This window comes from Marmota marmota, unplaced genomic scaffold, assembly GCF_001458135.2.
Source record: "Marmota marmota marmota unplaced genomic scaffold, marMar, whole genome shotgun sequence".
Classification (NCBI taxonomy): Eukaryota; Metazoa; Chordata; class Mammalia; order Rodentia; family Sciuridae; genus Marmota; species Marmota marmota.
In genome coordinates this window covers 9766463-9788067 of record NW_026000242.1, presented here as the reverse complement: position 1 = coordinate 9788067, position 21605 = coordinate 9766463, and the positions used below count along the sequence as shown (strand labels likewise).

General features: G+C 35.1%; 2 protein-coding genes and 1 pseudogene across 2 annotated transcripts in view; 2 read left to right on the top strand and 1 right to left on the bottom strand.

Annotated features, from left to right (window-relative positions):
• Window positions 1–10540, bottom strand: part of LOC107145840 (NXPE family member 1-like) — a 28171-nt gene extending 17631 nt beyond the window's left edge. The window contains exon 1 of the mRNA XM_015489853.2: window positions 10399–10540. Within this exon, the coding sequence (XP_015345339.2) occupies window positions 10399–10536 (138 nt within the window). The 5' untranslated portion in view covers window positions 10537–10540. The remainder of the gene's footprint in view (window positions 1–10398) is intronic.
• Window positions 442–2070, top strand: LOC107145685 (annotated as a pseudogene).
• Window positions 10541–13902: 3362 nt separating the features above from the next.
• On the top strand, window positions 13903–14201 carry LOC107145986 (heat shock factor-binding protein 1-like). Its single transcript, XM_048795726.1, has one exon. It carries the CDS (start codon window positions 13903–13905, stop codon window positions 14137–14139), a length of 237 nt encoding a protein of 78 aa, XP_048651683.1. The 3' UTR covers window positions 14140–14201.
• Window positions 14202–21605: the final 7404 nt, after the last annotated feature.

Genomic DNA, 21605 nt, shown 5'->3' with positions numbered 1-21605 from the left:
GGAACTGTGCAATAAAATCAGACTTGATTAGCGACTCCCCAGCCACGCTTTCCTCTACCCTGTTCCATGGACCTCCTCACTGGAGGAGAGAGAGCCCTCGCAGTAATCTATACAAGAATGAAGACAATATCAAATATAACAAAAAGTAGAATTGGCAGGAAGCCACAAATACATTCATACTAACACTGAATGTTAATGGTCTTGATTCACCAATGAAAGACCCAGGTTAGAAGAGAAAGGCAGAAGGAATCGGGTTACGAGATGGCAGATCTGTAGTAGTTACCACAGCAGCTGGAGAGCAGCGAGCTCTGGGGGGCAATGGGACGGTGTGTGTGTGTGTGTGTATAGGTGTGCAGGGCTGAAGTAAGACATAACAGGACTCCGAGTGGAAGGGTCTCAGTGGCTCTTGTCAACCCTTTTCGTGGCTGAACCTCTGGAGCCATGGCCTCTCCAGAGGTACAGCCACCACCACCGCCACTACTGTCTCTGAAGAGTGAGGGTCTCAGAAGAGGTGAGCGAGGAGGCGGTGGGCGGAGCAGTGGGGACAGCAGCCACCACGTTGGATTCACAGAGTGAAGGTTTATACCCTGAAGGAAGACCAGCAAAAGGACAACCGAGGCACCCGCCACATCTCTTCCACTTAGGTGGAGGAGCTCAAAAGGATGTCGCTGCTGGTTCGTGCAGAGTCCACTGGATCACTACTCTTAGAATCAAAGATAAATCCGAACACTGTATATCAGAAACAACAGGATAAGTTAATTGTTTGGTCAGAAGCTGAGAACTATGATCTGGCTCTAAGTTTTCAGGAAAAAGCTGGCTGTGATGAGATCTGGGAAGAAATTTGTCAGGTTCAAGGTAAGGACCCATCAGTAGAAGTCACGCAGGACCTCATTGATGAATCAGAAGAAGAACGATTTGAATCAATGCCTGAAACCAGTCATCTGATTGACCTGCCCACGTGTGAACTCAACAAACTTGAAGAGTGCTGACTTGGTTACCTCAGTTCTCTCCTCACCTATCTGTAGGGAAAAGCTGGTTCTGGCCTCAGAAAATGAAGGCTGTATTAAAAAAACTACTGCAGCTATTTCAAGCTTGTGAGAACCTAGAAAACACTGAAGGTTTATATCATTTATATGAAATTATTAGAGGAATCTTATTCCTAAATAAGGCAACTCTTTTTGGCGTGATGTTTTCTGATGAGTGTGTCGTGGATGTTGTGGCATGCCTTGAATATGATCCTGCTTTGGCTCAGCCAAAAAGACATAGAGAATTCTTGACCAAAACTGCAACGTTTAAAGAAGTTATACCAATTACAGACTCTGAAGTAAGGCAAAAAATACATCAGATTTACAGGGTACAGTATATTCAGGACATCATTTTGCATACACCATCTGTTTTTGAAGAGAATTTTCTTTCTACTTTCATATCTTTTATTTTCTTCAACAAAGTTGAGATAGTCAGCATGTTGCAGGAAGGTGAGAAGTTTTTGTCTGAAGTTTTTGCACAATTAACAGATGAGGCTACAGATGATAATAAAAGGTGAGAATTGGTTAATTTTTTCAAGGAATTTTGTGCATTTTCTCAAACATTACAACCTCAAAACAGGGCTGCATTTTTCAAAACTTTGGCAAAATTGGGAATTCTTCCTGCTCTTGACATTGTAATGGGCATGGATGATTTGCATGTCAGATCAGCTGCTGCAGAAATATTTTCTTATCTAGTAGAGTTTAGTTCATCTATGGTCTGAGAATTTGTAATGCAAGAAGCCCAGCAGAGTGATGATGATATTCTTCTTATTAATGTAGTAATTGAACAGATGATCTGTGATACTGATCCTGAGTTAAGAGGTGCAGTTCAGTTAATGGGACTTCTTTGTACTCTAATTGATCCAGAGAACAAGCTGGCTCCACCACTTTTAACTAATCCTTCAGAAGACAAATGTGAAAAAGATAGAATAGTTGGATCTAACAAAGACAACACAGTTTGCCCTGATAATTAACAAACAGCACAGCAACTTTCCTTAATTTCAGAGTTACTTACATTTTGTGTGGAACATCATGCAAACCATATTAAAAACTACATCACGAACAAGGACTTGCTAAGAAGAGTCTTCATCTTGATGAATTCAAAGCACACTTTCCTGGCCTTGTGTGCTCTTCGCTTTACGAGATGGATAATTGGCCTTAAAGATGAATGTTACAATTGTACATCACCAAGGGAAATCTTTTTGAGCCAGTTATAAAGGCTCTTCTAGATAATGGAACTCTGTAAAATCTGTTGAATTCAGCTGTTATTGAGTTGTTTGAATTTATAAGAGTAGAAGATATCACATATAGTTGAAAACTTTTATAAAGCACTTGAATCGATTGAATATGTTCACACATTCAAAGACTTGAAGACTAAATATGAACAAGACAAAGACAGACAAAATCAGAAACTGAACAGTGTGCCATCTATATTGTGTAGTAACAGATTTTGCAGAGATGCGAAAGCCTTGGAAGAGGATGAAGATATGTGACTTAATGAAGATGAGGAGGACGAAGGAAAAGCAGTTGTGGCACCAGTTGAAAAATCTAAGCCAGAGATGATTTTCCAGATAGTTATGAAAAATTTATGGAGACAAAAAAGCGAAAGAAAGTGAAGATAAGGGAAACTGTCCCAAAAGCGCATCTTCTGGTGGCTTCAAATTTACTTTCTCCCACTCTGCCGGTGCTGCTAATGGAACAAACAGTACAAACAGTAAATCTGTAGTGGCTCAGACAAGACCAGCAAGTTCTAATGGGTCTTCTTCCAAGACTACAAACTTGACTATGTCAGTAACAGCCACCTAGGGAAGTTTGGTTGGATTAGTGGATTATCCAGATGATAAAGAGGAAGATGAAGAAGAAAAATCATCCCCCAGGAAAAGACCTCGTCTTGGCTCATAAAATATTTACTGGGGGACTCCCAACGTGTGGTCTTCTTACTAAAATGCTGCAACTGTTCAATGATTGGAAAAATCTGAATTAGAAAGCTTTCTCATTTGAACTTATAAATATACAAGGAGTAGCAGAAGATCCTCAGTATATCATCTAGGAGAGTTTAACTCTGTAAAAAACAAAAAACAAAAACAAACAAAAAACCCAGGATTCCCAGGAACTTGATTGCTTGCTAGTAATTAAGGGGTTTCCCTTTTCAGGCTGTAAAAAAGGAAAAAAAATTTAAGTAAAAAAAAAGGCTAGTTACCAGAATCTGGATTATAGTTTCTCAGCAAGGAAAGTCTCAGGTTTGAGGGAAGGAAAAGGTTGGTAAAATAATGCAGGGTTGCTCTGGGGGTTATCCAGTCTAGAAAAACATTACAACGCTTCAGTTGCAAACCCAATAACATTACTTGTATAATGGTCCTGGCCATTTTGTTGTTTTAATCAGTTGCCTCTTAAAAAAATTATGGAAAACAAATAGAACTATAAAAAAAAAAAGAAGAAGTAGTCAAGATTTTGGGACAATTTCTTTGAAGACTTCACAGAAATTCAACCTTTTGAGTAGTTGGAGGGAAATACACCCTGTATTACAGCACCCATTATATTTTCTACACCAAGAATTTTCAGTATGTATTTTGACAAAAATAAGCTGCATTCAAAATGGATAGTTTTGTTAATATAATTTTAAAATCAGCACTTTTGAGATGATAGCAGCCAAGAAAACAGTTTGTTAGTGTTCCATAATGATCCTCTTCAGAATCTTGGGAATGGACAGAACAGAATGTTTTTCATCGACCTACCAGTATAATCCTTTGTAGAAGATAAATTCTGAAGTCCCTTTTTGCTTTGTTAGTAAAAAGTGTTTATCGTCAGAGCTGCAGGCAAGTATTAAAGCATAATTTATAAAACTAATTTAAAAAAAACAGTGCTGAATTATAGTATTTAATATCTAGAAGCCATTTTGATCCAAGGAGTTAAATGTCAAGTCACATGCAGTACAGGAGACTTTTCCACAAGCAGGCAAGGGTGTATGTAATACAAACACTGCTTTTTTAAAAGACTAAAAGCACATTCAATGTATGTAAAGGAATTTAAAATAACAAATTGAGGCAAACAATTACAATGTTTTATTTTTAGAATAGCAGTTAACTGTAAGTATTTTAATGTTAGTTTGCTCATCTATGTTCTGAGATCATGCTGAGATGAGAAAAATGTCCCCAAACTGCAATTTAATGCATTGGGAAAAAATAATCTAAAAATAGTAATTCCAGCTACAGTCTTTAGATCACCTTTGTAATGTATTAATGGGTCTATTTTTTCCTTGAATAGCTTAAACTGAAGCAGTTTCCTCTGTTTTGAAGGTTTTGTAGTTAATTTTAATTTTGGCTATTGTTTGGAAAAGATGGGCTGTCTGTGTAGACATGAAGTATAGTTTTTCCATAAAACAGATGTTTATTTTGTATTAAAAATACCACTGTACTTGTTTTACATCATTTATATACATGTGGTGATATTAATGCTGAACTGTAAAATTCAGGAATTAAAATGTAACCCTGTTTAAAAAAAAAGAAAGAATGACACAGGTTAGAAGAATGGATCAAAACACAAGATCCAACCGTATGCTGCTTATAAGAGATTCGTCTTATAGGCAAAGACACTCACAGGCTGAAGGCAAAAGGATGGAAAAAATATTCCATGCAGACAGACCCTAAAAACAAGCAGGAGTAGATGTTCTTAAAGGATATTTCAGCAAAAACTGATAAGAGAAGACAAGGAAGTTTGTTACATCGTCTTAAAGGGAACAATCTAATAAGAAGATATAATGATAGTAAATATTTATGCCCTAAATGTTAACACACCTAATTTCATAAAAAATACTTCATGACATTAAATCTCAGATACCAACACAATAATATTAGGTGATTTTAACACATCATTATCACCAATAGGTCATCACAACATAAAATCAATAAAGATGTTTCCAACCTAAATGATACTATAAATCAAGTGGATCTAAAAGACATCTACAGAATACTTTACCCCAAAACAGCTAAATTTAACTTTTCAGAAATTCATAGAACTATTTCCAAAATAGACTGTATTCTAGGTCACAAAGTAAATCTTAGCAAATATAAAAAAAATCGATATTACCCCTCTGCATCCTATCAGATCATAATGGAATGAAACTAGATAGAAATCAAAAGGAAGAAAAGTAACAAACAATATAAGCACATGGATATTGAACAATACTCTTTTTTCCTGATTTTTTTATTGGTACATAATTTTTACATAAAAGGATTCATTTTGACATTAATGCATGGGATATAATTTGCTCCAAATTAGTAACCAGTACTTACCCTTGCCCTCCCCACTCCTCCTCCTTGTTAATATTAGTGTCTTGTGGATATACATAATGATGAGTTTCACTGTAGTATATTCATATATGTACATTGGAAAGTTAGTTTAGTTTTATTCCTCTGTTTTTTACTTATCCCATTTCTTTACCCACTCTCCCAATCCCCTACTTCTCCCCTGACCTTTTATTTTGACAGAATCCTCCCCATGATTTATTTTCTGTCTCTCTCGTATGCACCCCTGCCCCCTTTTAGAGTAGCTTCTGCATATCAGAGGAAACATTCCACCTTTGACTTTCTGGGTCTGAGTTGTTTCACTTAGTGTTCTAGTGAAGGGTCTCTAGTGGTTCCCCTGGTCTCCAGTTTATTCATTTACCAGCATAACAGGATTTCATTCTTTTTTATGGTTGAATATTACTCTATTGTGTATATATACCACATTTGCTTTAACCATTCATCCATAGAAGGGCACCTGAGTTGGTTCCATAGTCTGGCTATTGTGAATGGTACTAAAATACTAATGTGGCTTCCTTCTTATAGTATGCTGACTTTAGATCTTTAATATAGTGAGAAGTGGGATAGCCTGGTTATATGCTTTTAAATGAAGAATGGATCAAAGAAGAGACAAGAGAAGAAGTCAAGAAATTTTTAGAAATGAATGAGACAAGAGATAAAACATATCAAAATGTCTGAGACAGTACAAAAGCATTTCTAAGATGAAAATTTTTACCGTAGTGCCTACATTGAAAAATAAAATAAATAAGCTGAAGCACCACCTCAAGGCCTTAGAAGAAGAACTAACTCCAAACTCAGTAGAAGACAGAAAATAATTAAGATGAAAGCTGAAATTAATGAAATTGAAAATTAAAAAAATACCCAGGATCAATGCAACTAAGAGCTAATTCTTTGAAGAGATAAATAAGGTTGATAAACCCTTAGCCTAAGTAGGGAAAAGAATGGCAGAAAAGACCCAAATCAATAAAATTAGAGGTGAAAAGGAGATATCACCATAGACCGCTCTGGAATCCAGAGGATATCAGAATTAACACCCACCATTCATAGCCTGTGGTAGTGGAAACTGGAGACCAGGGGAACCACTAGAGACCCTTCACTAGAACACCTCAGAGAGTGGTGTCAGCCAGAATAATTCTACACCACAGATTACCTGTGGAAAATCCACAACCAGAGTTCCTGCACTCACAGTGAACTATCAGGATCTTCACTACTGTGAAAAGATCCAGGAAAGGGGATCAGGTACAAGGTGATCCCCACAGCAAACACAGGGGCTCTTTAGAGCCTGCATTCTGAACTACTGCACACAATAGACACAGACAACTTATAATACTGTAAGTATCCTGAGCTGACAAACCAGAAGCTGCTGGTGGGAGTTTCATAGCAACTAAGGAATTGGCTCCTGTGCCCCTGCAACTCAGGAGAGATCCACAGCCAAAGACTAATGGACATATGCTAAATGTCCAAACTCCAGTGAAATTTAAACCAAGATTCCACAAAAATTTTCTTCATCTTTACATGGTATACCATAAAAAACTCTAATGTCAACTTGGATCATATAAATAACTCATTAACTCAGTGAAGATTTTAATTACTTTTAATCACAGATGAGATAGTTTGCAGTTGAAGTTGAATCAAGTTAATCATTGGCCACTTAAAAAATGCCAGTACAATCCTGAGGAGTAAAACAGGATCCAGAGTCCCTACAACATAACAGTTACAATTCTAGTATACAATTAAAAATTACTCAGCATAGAAGGAAACTGGAAACATATAATATTTCTCAAAGGATGAGACGATTGATGGAAACAAACACTGAAAAAAGATGTTAGAATGATCAGACAAGGGGGTTGGAACAGGTATTATAACCATGCTAAATGAGGTAATGAAGGGAAAGATAAGAAATATCAGCAAGATGGAAGAACCATTTTAAAAGAAATGAATTTTACAACAGAACAAAACAATATCTAAATTAAAAATATATCTTTTAGTTTACTATTTATACTACTTCCTTTCTAATGTTTTTTGCTAGATCAAGTTTATGTTTCTTTATTTTGTTCTGATGTTCTAGATATTTACTAATTTTAGAGTGTTTGATTTATAAGTTTCTGAAATAGGCATAATAAATTATTTACTATGGCTGTGACATATCAAATTTAGCATGTAACTCTAATGTTTTCATTTTTGAATGTGGGTATTTAGCTAGGTTCATCCTAATGTATGGTGATTTTTTTTGGTAAATTTTTCCTTGTGTAGCATAACATTTTATTATTATTTGTGTTTTTTCTTAAATCTATTTTTTTTTACATATTAACATTAATATTTTTAGCTAAAATTCACTGAAGTAAAATATTTAAGGAATGCAAAGAAAGGAATATGAGGCAGGAATTTTAAAAGGAGACAAATGACCTCTGATAAAAATCACTAATTTTTTTGAACATGGTAGTAATAGGAGATTATTTATTCTGAATCCTTCTAAAGAACCTTTTAAATAAGACTGAACTTTAATCAACTATACATGACAGCAAAATGCTTTTTGACTCACTGTACACAAATGGGGCACAATTTTTCACCTCTCTGGTTGTATATGAAGTAAGGTCACACCATTTGTGCAATCATACATGCACCTAGGGTAATGATGTCTGTCTCATTCCACTATATTTCCCACCCCCATGCCCCCTCTATTCTCCCCTTTGCCCTTAGAACAAATTAAAAAAGAAAAGAAAAGAAGGATGTTTTCATATAAACACAGAAAAACCTGTCTCCAGTAAGAACTGCACTAAAAACATATGCTAAAGAGAATTCTTCTGGGGGAAGGCAAAATATCCCAGATGAAAAACATGGAAATTGAGGAAGAAAAGAATAACAGTAAATAGTATAAATATATGGGTAAAAAATTAAAAGTACATTCTGGTGACTAGTATAGCCACACCATATTTTCCACCCTTCAGGTTTTTATGATATATATTTTAATTCCTCTTATTATGAACCTATCTTGTCTTTATATATAACAATTTTCTTGCTAAGAATCTGTAACTGGGTCTTATTTTGTGTCCATTCTTAAAATTTAGACCTTTTAATTGGAGTGTTTTAAACTCTTTAAATACAAATGTCAATGAGTTTGGGTCTAATTCTGTTGTAATTGTCACTTGTCCCTGTTTATCCCATTCCCATTTTGCTTCTCTGCTTCTCCATTCCTTCCCTGTTTTTGAATTGTTGGTTAATACTCCATTTTACCTCTTTGACTTACTAGTTGTATATCTTAATTTTTTAAATAGTTGCTCTAGGTGTTACAACATGCATCTTTCTTTAAATAAAATTAATCTCATGGAAAATGCAAAAAAAATCAGACTGAACTTTAAACAATGAGAATGACTGGAAAGTTTAATATAAATATTTGTGGTAAGAACTAAATATCTATTAGCTTACAGGAATAATTCTAATTGATGCTTACAAGGAATGAAATACATACACAATGGTTGTGTACTCTGAGAAAATAGATGCAATACTACCATAAAGATGGTTGGACAGTAGAGAGCGAGGTGAAAAGTAGTATTAATTTATTAATTGCTTTATAATAGTAACGGGAGTAAATCACTTAGCACAAATTTGTTATAAAACACTCAACAAAAAGAAATTTACATATTCCACCCATAAGCTATTCTCTAGTGCAAAAACTAATAATTTACTTAAAGTGTAACAGTAGAGGCTTTGCCACCAAATCAGACATGAGACAAATAAACTTCCCATGTTCTATTACAGTTTAATGTTGGACTGGAGGTATTTGCTAATGTGACTGGACAAGGGAAAGCAAATAAGTTGTTGGAATTGGAAAGGACGAGGTAAAATAGTCTTTCTTTTCAGATGCATGGGATATTTTTATGGAAAACCCCAAAGTAGAAATGGAAGAATGGCTATAGACAATAGAAGGACTGAGCAAAAAGGCAGGTAATACATTTAATGTATAAAAATTGTAGCTTTCACATGTGCAGACAAAACCAGAGAGAGGGTCAAATGGAACAGACGATCTGGTATATGGTTGCCAAATGACAGCAAGATATTCAGTTATACATTTTTACATGTGTCCAATATTTACATGAAGAAAACTCAAGAAACCAAATTGAACAACTGGAAGGGGAACTACTTTGTTAGACTGAAGCTATTGTTTCTTGTAAAGTTAATTTATATATTCAATGAAATAGAAATACCCTGAATATTTTCTGGACCAGGCAGGTCAATTAGAATATTTACTTGAAAGGATAAATAAGAAAGAATAACCAGAAAAATATGGGAAAAAAGATATCAAGGGTGGTGTGTTAGCCCTATTAGATATTAAAGTTTTCTTCTAAAATTTCTCTTAAGTATATAGAGTAGAATTGGGATATGGATAAAAAGGCAGTGGAAGAGAATAGAGAATGAAAATAGATCTTATCATAGAAATTTAGTATGATATAAAGGCTGCACTCAAAATCAGTGGGATGTAGATGGAATTTTACTAAGAGGAATAGAATAACTTGATAGCCATAAGGAAAAGCAAAACTAGGCAAATATCACATACAGTTTCACAGCAAATATCAAGTGAATCAGATGTATAAAAACAAACAATAAAATTATACAAAACAAAAATATAAGAAAGCATGGGTAGACTCCCTATATAAGCTTGTAGTGGAAAATCTTCTGAATAAATTTACCAGAAACAACAAGGGAAACTGTATTACTAAAATATAACTTTTGCACAAAAAGTAAATCATAGACAAAATTAAAAAAATAGCAAACTGGAACTATATATTCAAGAAACTTATACACTCAATTGGTACAAGTACTCAGTGACATGGAAGGTTGTGACCTTCTCAAGGGACATTTATGGCATGTAGAAGGTAGAATCCAATTAGATTGGATTGAGGATGAGTAAGAAATAAGAAAATGGTGACAATGTCCCTCTGAAATGGGGTAGAGAAGGAGAGAAGAGAGCAGAGTTGGAGTGGGAGGGAAGGGGAAGGACTGATTTACAGGTTCTGAGTTGATGGAGGTCACAGGTGGAGGTTTCAAACCAAAGAGAAAATTGTTCATACCTTTGTGGAGTTTTGAGAAATTATAGAAGTTATCCAGGCGATGACTAAAAGAGATATCAACACCAGCAGCATTTTCTGAAGCACTGCATTTGAGGACATGATGAGAGTCCTAGGAAAGACAACACAAGACAGAATCATACAAAAAGCGAGTCCCTCTGTACACATTGTTTTATTTTTCACCTGCAATTAGCCCTTGAGACTTTGTTCCTCTTTGCTGAACCACTTTCTCTCTCTTACCACCAACCCACAGCACCAACCCTTTGCCCACCTGTTGGTTGTTCCTTATTCAAGTTTTACTTAGTTTTTTTGCTTCCTCCTTCTAAGACCCTGAAATGGGAGGCAGATGTCCATTTTATAATCTCTCATTGCTCTACAGTTTCTCAGTTGTAGCATTTACCACAGTTTCACAGACCTCCATTAAAAGAAGAAGCAAAAAGTTTAATTCATCAGCCTGTTGTTGGGGGGAGACTTGGGATAGCTGATAAGACCACAAGAAAATGTTTATGTTACAAAACATAATCTATAAATACCTTTAAAGAAAGTTGGTTCTGTTAATTTGTCAGGTAAGCTGGACAGGTGACTTTTGTTACCACTGGGGATTTAGTAAGAAACAAAGAGGGAAACCTTTACATCTTAGACCCAAAAATATCTTAAAGCATAAAATCTAACTTCCGTTTCTGTGACCACTTTACCATGGATTTGGTGGGGAAGAGTGTGAGACTTGTGGAGGGTTGGTCATCCTGACCTGGGAGTAGAATTCTGTGGAGATGCCTGAGATCAGCATCTCTCTGTCTCTAGCATTGTATTGATCTAATCTCTCCAGTGCAGATACCATCTGACAAAATTCCCACAGTTCTAATCAGAGATAAACCTGAGCTGCTGGAACTTCCCACTTAGAACAGTTTATCAGCCCCACCCTGGGAGTGCATGAATATAGTTTATCTAGATAAAACTTCAATTGATAGTATTTCCCTTTTACTGGTGAAAAGGGAAGCTGAGAATTATTTGAAACAGTTTTTGCTCCAGGCCACTCCAGCTGATAGCTGATCTAGGAAGTCAGGATAGACATAAATGAGAAATTCAATACTGTGATAAAGATACTGAAAAAGAACTAAACAGAAATCTTGGAAATGAAAGATACATAAATCAAATAAAAAATTCAATTGAAAATCTTTTCAATAGAGAGAAAGCACTCAAATATGCAGATAGATCCCAATGGAATAATAACACTCTTTCTCCAATAGATATAAACTCAGTAAAGACTCTTCAGACCTAAAATATATTATAAATCAAATGGACCAAATGGACAGCTATAGGATATTTCATCCAATGACACCTAAACTCACTTTTTTTCTCAGCTGCTCATGAAAACTTCTCCAAAATAGATCATAATTTAGGCCACAAAAAAAGTCTTTGCATATATAAGAAACTGATATGATTCATTGCATTTTATGGATCATAATTGAATGAACTAAAAATTAGTACTAAGAGAAGCTACAGAAACTATATAAACACATGCAGATTGGACAATACACTTTAACAATTTTTTTAAAAAAAATTCTTCTTATTTATACTTGGTGTATAAAATGTAGTATATATACACAACATCATAAAATCATTCTTTTTTAATGGCTGAGTAATATTCCATTGTGTATATATACTACATTTCCTTTATCCATTCATCTGTTGAAGGGCAGGTTTTTTTCATAGCTTAGCTATTGTGAAGTGAGCTGCTATAATCATAGATGTGGCTGTGTCACTGAACTATGCTGATTTTAAGTCCTTTGAATATACTAAAGAAGGGATTACTGGGTCAAATGGTGATTCCATTCCAGGTGTTTAGAGCAATCTTCATACTGCTTTCTAGAGTAGTTGCAACAATTTGCAGTTCATCCACCAAGTACAGGAGCATGCTTTTTTCCCCACATCCTGACCAACATTTATTGTTACTTGTGTTCTTGATTGTTGCCATTTTGACTGGAGTGGGAAGAAATCTCAGTTTAGTTTTAATTTGTATTTCTCTAATTTGCTGGAGACGTTGAACATTTTTTTCATATATTTTGAACAATATACTTTTGAATGATGAATTAGTGAAAAAAGAAATAAGGGAAAAATGTAAAAATACTTAAAATTAAATGAGAAGAAAGATACAATGGATCAGAATCCCTTGATAACTGTGAAGGTGGTTCTAAGAGAAAGTTTTTTCTACTATTTTCCTTTTTACATATTCATAACAGTAGAGTGTTTTTGACATATTATACATACATGGAGTATGATTTTACATTCTTATGATTTTACATTCTTACACAATGTGGAATTACACTGTTCATGTATTCATATATGAATATAAGAAAATAATGTTGATTTATACTACTGTCTTTCCTGTTTACATCCCCCCTCCCTTCTCTCATTTCCCTTTGTCTAATCCAGTGAAGTTGTATGACCCCCCCTTCTTATTGTGGGTTAACTTCTACATATCAGAGAGAACATTTCGCCTTTGGAATGGGATGAAATCTTAGTGTAGTTTTAATTTGCATTTCTCTAATTGCTAGAGATGTTGAATAGTTTTCCATTTATTTTGTTGACTGATCATATTTCTTTTGTGAAGTGTCTGTTCAGTTTTTTGCACATTTATTGATTGGGTTATTTATTTATTTTTTGGTGTTACGTTTTGTGAGTTCTTTATGTATCATGGAGATTAATTCTCTGAGGTGCAGGTGGCAAATATTTTCTCCCATTCTGTAGGCTCTCTGTTCACATTCTTGATTTTTTACTTTGCTGTGAAGAAGCTTCTTAGTTTGATTCCATTCCGTTTATTGATTCTTGATTTTACTTCTTATACTTTAGTACTCTTGTTGAGGAATTCAGTTCCTAAGCTGAAATGATGGAGAGTTAGGCCTATATTTTCTTTTTGTATGTGCAGGTTCTGTGGGCTAATTCCTAGGTACTTGATCCACTTTGAGTTGAGTTTTGTGCAGGGTGAGAGATAGGGACTTAATTTCATATTGCTACATATGGATTTTCCCAGTACCATTTGTTGAAGAAGCTATCTTTTCTCCAATGTATGTTATTGACACTTTTGTCTAATATAACTCTATTAATGTGTGTTTATCTAAGAGAAAAATTTATAGTTATGTGCAGCTACAAGAAAATCATAAAGATACCAAGTAAACATCCCATTGATGCATTTCCATGCCCTAAGAAATCAAGAAGGCATCATTTACAAAAATAGAAGAAGATAAATAATTAATTTCAGAGCTGAAATTAATGAAATGGAGAATTAAAAAAAAAGGAGAAATCATGGAAATGAATAGTTGATTCTTTTAAAAGATAAACAAGATTGATAAGCCCCTAGCCAAAACAAACAAACAAACAAAAACAAAACAAAAACCAAAAAAACAAAATAAAGAGAGTAACCCAAATTAATAAAATTAGAGACAAAAGAGGAAATAAGGAGTGTGGGTGACAGTCTGAGACCTTGCCACCAAGCGGCGAACCGGAGAGATGGACAAGACTGACCCCAAGACCGTACAGGACCTCAACCTCACCTCGGTGGTGCAGACACTCCTTCAGCAGATGCAAAATAAATTTCAGACCATGTCTGACCAGATCATTGGAAGAATTGATGATATGAGTAGTCACATTGATGATCTGGAGAAAAACATCGCAGACCTCATGACACAGGCTCGGGTGGAAGAACTGGAAGGAGAAAACAAGATACCTGCCACACAAAAGAGTTGAAGGTTGCTAATTACCCTGAAATCTGGAACACCATTTTTCCAAGCCAAAAGAAGACTGAATGGCTTTTTGCAAATAACTACTAAGTGTAGACAGGTTTTATATTATAGTGCATTATTATCACACATTATGTAATAAGTTTTTAGAGTGATTTTTCTCCCCAGTTTCTGGAACATGGTATCTTCACATCTTGAAACTTGATCAGTTGTGCTCTTAATTATTAAACACTAAAATTTTGGTGGTTCCTGCATAAAATTGTCAAACTTTTTAGTGTATTTTTGTGAAGTCCTTTTTTCCCTGCCATTCTTTTGTAGTAATTGCTGTTTGATAAAAGTGGCTGTATAATTTTTTATTAGATAAGTAGTAAATCCTTCAATTATTGTTGGACTTGGTGAAGTAAAACATTTGTAGAGTTTGGATTCTTTCATTTTCAGCACAAAGTGACTGTTGAGCTAACACTAAATAATGTGTTGGCAATACTTTCCAAATGGCTAGAAGTTGTTTATTCAGAAGTGTCTGTCACTACTTTGTTGCCAAAACTCCATTTTACCACAACTTATGACTAGTCTATGAGATTAGATGCTAAAGTCAGTGAAAAGTAACCACTGCCACTGTACTGCGTTAGCATTTTTAAATACAGGAAATACCCGAATAGCCTGATGTAATGAGGCATTAGTTTGTTAGAATTTTGCATGAGATTCTAATACTTCAGTAGGCCTCTAGTTGTTCATCTACAATGTTTACCACATACACACACAAAGGGGGTGGGCAGGATTTTAAACTCAATTATTCTATCCTTTATTTGAGCTACTGATTGAAAAAGAAGAGAGAATATTGAGTCTGTGCCAATCACTAGGCTAGAAAATGATGAATGACTGGTAGTAGGCTCAGGTTTTTGAACTATTTCTTACCTAAATTCTTTCAGAGTAATAATTTTTGTTACTGATTATAAAAGACAGAGTTAATAACATTTGCCATTCAAAAATGCAGTGACCATGGTCTTCATAAAGGCAAACCCAGAAAAGAGTAGGGTTTAAGTCTCCCATATCACCAGTCTTGTTTGTATGGCAAATATATAATATTAAGAAACATTTTGTCTTATTTATAGATTATATGGGGAAAACAGATTCTGTAATAAAGCCACTAGGATTGTCATCCAGCTGCAGCAGCTCTTGGGAGGGGCCAGCAGCAGGTTCTGCAGGGTAACCTGAGTGTGTGCTGCCTGAACTGGGCTCTGGGCCCACTGCAGGCTGCATGCAGGGTGTGTTCAGGGCTCTTCAGAGCAGTAGAAATGACAGGCTGCTGGCTATTGGAGGATGGTGCAGATATGGGGAGGAGTTGACTTCTTTGAAGTAACATATTTCAGAGGCCAAAATAAAGGTGCCTGAAATCCTGTTATTGAAAAAAAAGGAGGAGATAAGATTTCAGACACCATAGAAATCCAGAGGATTGCTAGGGACTATTTTGAAAACTTATACTCCAACAAATGGTAAAATCTAGAAGTGGATACATTTCTAGCCACATATGACCTGTCAAATCAAAAAGAGAAGATGTAGAAAATCTAAAAAGACCAATATCAGGTAATGAGACAGAAGCAGTAATAAAAGGCCTGCAACAAAGCAAAGCCCAGGACCAGATAGATTCTCAGCTGAATTCTACCAGACCTTTAAAGAAGAGCTAGTGCCAGTGCTCCTCAAATTATTCCGTGAAATAGAAAGGGGTGGAATGTTTCCAAATTCATTCTAGAAAGCCAGTATCACCCTGATACCAAAACCAGAAAGGACACATGAAGGAAAAAAACAACAACAATAAACTATGGACCATATCCCTGAAGAACATAGATGCAGAAATTCGTAATAAAATTTTAGAAAATCATATTAACATATTAAGAAGATTGTATAACATGATCAAGTGTGTTTCATTCTAGGTATGCCAGGATGCTTCAACATACACAAATCAATTAACTATAGTTAACCACACAAATAGAATTGAGGACAACAATCAGCCATCTCAATAAATTTAGGGAATACCTGTGATAAAATTTAGTAGTGATTTATCATAGAAACACTAAAAAACACAGGGATAGAAAGAAGTGACCTCTATATCATAAACACTATATAAAATAAACACAAAGCTAACATCATATTAAATTTGGGGAAACAAAGTGTTTCCTCTAAAATCAGGAACAACAAAAGGCTGTCCACTTTCACTACTCCTATTCAATATGATACTTGGAATTTTTTGTTGGATGCAGTGGCACATGCTTGTAATACCAGTGGCTCAGGAAGCTGAGGAAGGAGGATAACAAGTTCAAGGCAGCGTCAGCAACTTAGCAACATCCTGTCTCTAAATTAAATATACTACCTCCCACCCCAAATGGCTGAGGATGTGGCTAAGGGGTTAAGCATCTCTGGGATCAATCCCCAGTGGTGGTGGTGGGGCAGGATCAGGCAGAAGAATGAAATAGGAGAGATACAAATAAGACAGGAAAAAATCAAATTCCTTTTGCAGATAATGTGATCTTAGAAGCTCCAAAGAGCTCTATCAAAAGACTTTTAATACATTCAGCAAGTATCAGAATAAAAAACATTAACAGACAAAAATTAATAGCTTTTCTACATACCAATAATGAATTTGGTGAAAAAGAAATCAAGAAAACAATTCCATTCACAATAGCCTCCAAACAAACCAACCAACCCTAGGAATAAATCTAACCAATCAGGTGAAAGACCTCTACAAGCAAAATTATAGAACACTGAAGAAAGAAATTGAAGAAGATTCTAGAAGATGGAAAGACCTCCCATATTCCCAGATAAGAATTATTAATATTGTTAAAATGTCCATATTACCAAAAGCAACATACAGATATAGTAGAACCATAGTAACAACAACTGCATGGTACTGGTATAAAAGCAGACAGATAGATCAATGGAACAGGATAGAAAATAGAGATAAAAGACACACAGATACAGTCAGCTTATCCTTTCCAAAGGTGCCCAAAATATATGTTTGTAACATACAGCACTGGGAAAACTGGTTATCTATATGTGGAATAACAAGTCTAGGTACATATCTCTTCACCCAGCAAAAAAGACAAGTGAATGGATCTGAGACTTATAATTTATACCAGAAACTTTACAACAGCTAGAAGAAATTTTATGGTAAACACCTCAACATGTAGGTACAGGCAAGAACCTCAATAGGGTTCCTAAAGCTCAAAAAATAATACTAAGAATTAATAGATGGGATGGAATTGAATTAAGGTTTCTGCACAACAAAGGAAGAATATAAGATGATGAAGAAAGAACTTATACAGTGGTAGAGAATCTTTGTGAGCTACTTTTGTGATAGAGGATTAATATTTAGAGGGGCTGGGTTGTGGCCCACTGGTAGAGTGCTCATCTAAGCATTCGTGAGGCACTGGGTTCAATTCTCAGCACCACATATAAATAAATTAACTAAATAAAGGTCCATTGACAACTAAAAAAATTTTTTAAAAAAATATTTAAAATATATGAAGGATTCAAAAAATCACCAAAAATCAAATAACCATTTAATAAATGAGCAATAAACTAAAATGCTTCTCCAAAGAAGGAATAAAAATGGCAACAAACCTATGAAAAAATATTCTACATCTTTAACAATTAGGGAAATGCAAATCAAAACTACACTGAAATTTTCTCTCACTCCAGTTTAAATGATAGCCATCAGAAATACAAATAATAATATATGCTGGAGAGGATGTTTGGAAAGAGCAATACTTTTACACGGTTGGTGAGATTGTATATTTGTACAACCACTATGGAAATCAGTATGGAGGTCCTCCAGACACTAGGAAGTAAACCACCATGACCCAGCTATACCACCATCCATATTAATCCTAAAGAATTAAATTCAGCATACTCTAAATATACATGCACACCCATGTTTATAGCAGCACAATTCACAATAGCCAAATTATGGACCCAGTCTTCATATTCATGATTGTATGAAGAATAAAGAATGTGTTGTATACACAATGGAGTTTTATTTAGCTAAAAAAATCAATTTTATCATTTTCAGGAAAATGGATGGAACTTGAGAAGAAAAATACGTCCAACTTAGAAACTCAGTGGTCACAGGTATGGAAATAGGGAAGACAGTAGAATGAATTGGATATAACTTTCCTGTATTCATATATGAATACACGACCAGTGTAACTCCAGTCATGTACAACCACAAGAATGGGAAGTTATACTCCAAGTATGTATGATATGTCAAAATACACTTCACTGTCATGTATATCTAAAAGAACAAATAAAAAAAGTAATGTAATAAAAAAAGTCAGTGGTCATGTTTTCTCTCATATGTGGAAGCTAGAGACAAAAAGGGGGAAATCTCATGAAAATAGAAGGGAGATCAATATGGTATAGGAAGGGAAAAGGGAGGTTCTGGGGAATGCAAATGACCAAATCATATTTTTCTATTTTGTGCATGTTCAAATATGTAACTATTCTTACTACTATGTATATAATGCACAAATAAAATGTTTAAAAGAAGAAAAAAGAATATTTTCCCTTCCTTAAATCGTTTTCTATCTCTACTATGTATGCGAGTGGCGTATCCATTTAGAATCCTTGACACTCTCTGCCTCATTTGCCTCCTTTGCTCATCTGCTGTCATCCTCAGACACTATCAAGTAAACGTGCCGATATGGAAAGTGTTGACCCTTCCATTGCTGGTGATAGAAACTTGTAGCTGGACATGTGGCAACACAGTTACACAATATTTCCCAGGTGCCATGGCATTCAGGTATGGCCCTGGGATTGTTGTCTCTGCAGAGGCAACACATGACTTATTTTCTCCAGGCTCTTCCTCTTCCTTCCTGCTGCAAACTAGGCATGCCACCAGCCTCACATTGACAATGAGCTAATGACAACATCCTGGAGCAGGGGGTTCCTAAAATTTCTTTGTAACATGGCACCCTTGGTCACCTTGTGAAGCCTTTGACCTTCTCCTAATAACGTTTTATAATATGTAACATGCAACATATGGAGTCATAACAAACCCAATTACATTGAGATATAATAATCAACATCTTAAATAACTCCATTTGTTATATGTTCATATAACAATTTTTTATTAACACATAAAAGTATGAAACTTAGCAATAGGCCTATATGTACAAAAATTCCAAAGGTGTGATATGTATGGATGATATTTCAAGATTTTTTAAATAATTGTGTTATATGCTACATGTATTGCTAAAATTCCTGTGATTTGGTGTTACCATTCACAACTGAGAATGATAGACTTCGTGTAGAGGCTAGTGACAATAAAGATTTAATTTTTTTCCCATTCGAGATCATAAACCTCTTAAATTCTATCCATGGACCCATCTGAGAGTACCCCAACCTCAGATTGAAACCAAGCAGAGGATGGCAGAGCTTTCAGAATACCTGGCTTCCTGGATGACCTCTATGGGCTGAACCTGCCTGCATAGTCCTAGGAGAGAGAAATAAACACCTATCTTGTTTGTCACTGCCATTTCTTTTTCTTTTTCTTTTCCCTCCATACAGTGGTACAGACTATTTACACTCTGCCTAGTTAGTATGTCTTCAATTGGTGGACCTCCTATCATTACTATCTGGCTATGGGTGCTTTCAACTTATGCTTACAAATGGCTTTGGTTGAAACAAAACAAATGTCACTGAGGCAGAGTTTACATGCATACAAATGTACGCATTTTGAGCGCACAATTTAGTGAGTGTTGAAAAAAGTACATACTGTGTTAGGGTCTGTGGAGTCTCCCTTGTGCATATGAAGCTCAGGGTTCAGTCAAGGATTTGAGGATGGATTATACCTGGGTCTGGGGGATCTTTCTCTCTGTGGCTTTCTCCTTCCTGCTGAATCCACAGCCACTCTATGCTCTGAACTCTTGTTATTTTTCTTAGTTTAATGCTGTCATGTGGGAAATGTTTGTCCCAAATATACTTACTATATTTTCTCTAATACTTATTTATTTAGATTTATACACTTAATGGCCCTTTGTTTCATTCTACTTGCATACCTCTCATTTGGAGGCATTTTTCTTCAGCTTGAAGAATGGAATTTAATATTCTATGTCTAACTCTTCTATTGACAAATTTTGAAAGTTAAAAATTTTCCTTTTATTGCTATATTTGAGGGATACTTTTGCGGAGTATAAATCTATATTGTGATGTGTTTTTGTTTGTGTCTTTGTTGGTAGGGGAGAGGAGCATCAACAGTTTGAATATGTTACTCCATTTTTCTCTCATGTCTCTAAATTATTCTTTGCCTTTTACTTTCTCAAGCCTGCACTGTCTTGGCAGCTCACTGATCCTTTATCAGGAGTAAAGATAATTTTCTCATTTTTCTAATTATTCTTAAAGGGAAGTCTCAAACTAGTCTGTTATTTTTGGAAACATAAACTATATATATATATATATATATATATATACACACACACACATATAAACATATACTGTGAACATGTATGTGTGTGGGTATACATTTATTATCTTTAGACTTTTTATTTCATTTTCTATAAAGAATTTATGTGGCTGATATATAGAAACACAAGTGCTATTTTTTATAATTCCTTTATATCAACACAGAAAACAAACAAACATGATGAGAAGTGACCATGTTAGGCACCTTTGTTTTGTTTCCATTGAGCAATCACAGAATATTTCTCAGGTCAATAAAAATCACATGCAAAATTTTATTTCCTTTGATTGAATATTTGTGTGCATAGTTGTTTGGCATTAAACAGATTTTAATATGTGCTACTATAAGATGATTAAGAAAAATGTTCTGGATTTGTATTGAGAGAAAGTCCCCAGAATTTAGAAGCAATTCATTGTGTTTATATACAACAAGGAGTACTAGTGTGAAGTGCTATGTGAAGAAAGTAACAAGCATGATAAATGTTTATCAAAAATTATTTATGTGAATTAAAAATATACATATAAGGCATTGTACATACACATCCACATATTAAAAACACAAATTAAGAAAGATTTCTTACTTTTCTGAGATCCTGCTGCCCACCCGGGCTGGGTTGCCTCTGCACCAATCCAAACTCAATGGTTTGTCCCCAGTTTAGAACCTCTCTCCAGAAAGCTTTCCAAAACAATTCTAGATAACTCTGATGTCTGCCATATTCTGAAATCCTGTGGCACATTTGTACATTTTCTGCCTGAACAGCGTCACACATGACACAAGGCAAATAAATATTATCAGGTGTAAACAGGATTTCTTGGCATATTTTCTCTTTCTCCAACTAGATGTTAGCTGAGTGACTCTACACACTTGCTCCCTGTGGAAGTCTAGTACTATTGCTGGTTGGGTCTTAGGAAAATACTTTATCTTCAAGTCATGTCATACTCAAAACCAGCCTGTCCTTGTTAGAAGACAGTCTATCACCTCATGTATTGTTTTCCACACTTTTCTTCTAAACTTTACTC

Coding starts and splice junctions, on each gene's coding strand:
- LOC107145986 (XM_048795726.1), top strand. CDS start 13,903: ATGGACAAGACTGACCCCAAGACCGTACAGGACCTCAACCTCACCTCG.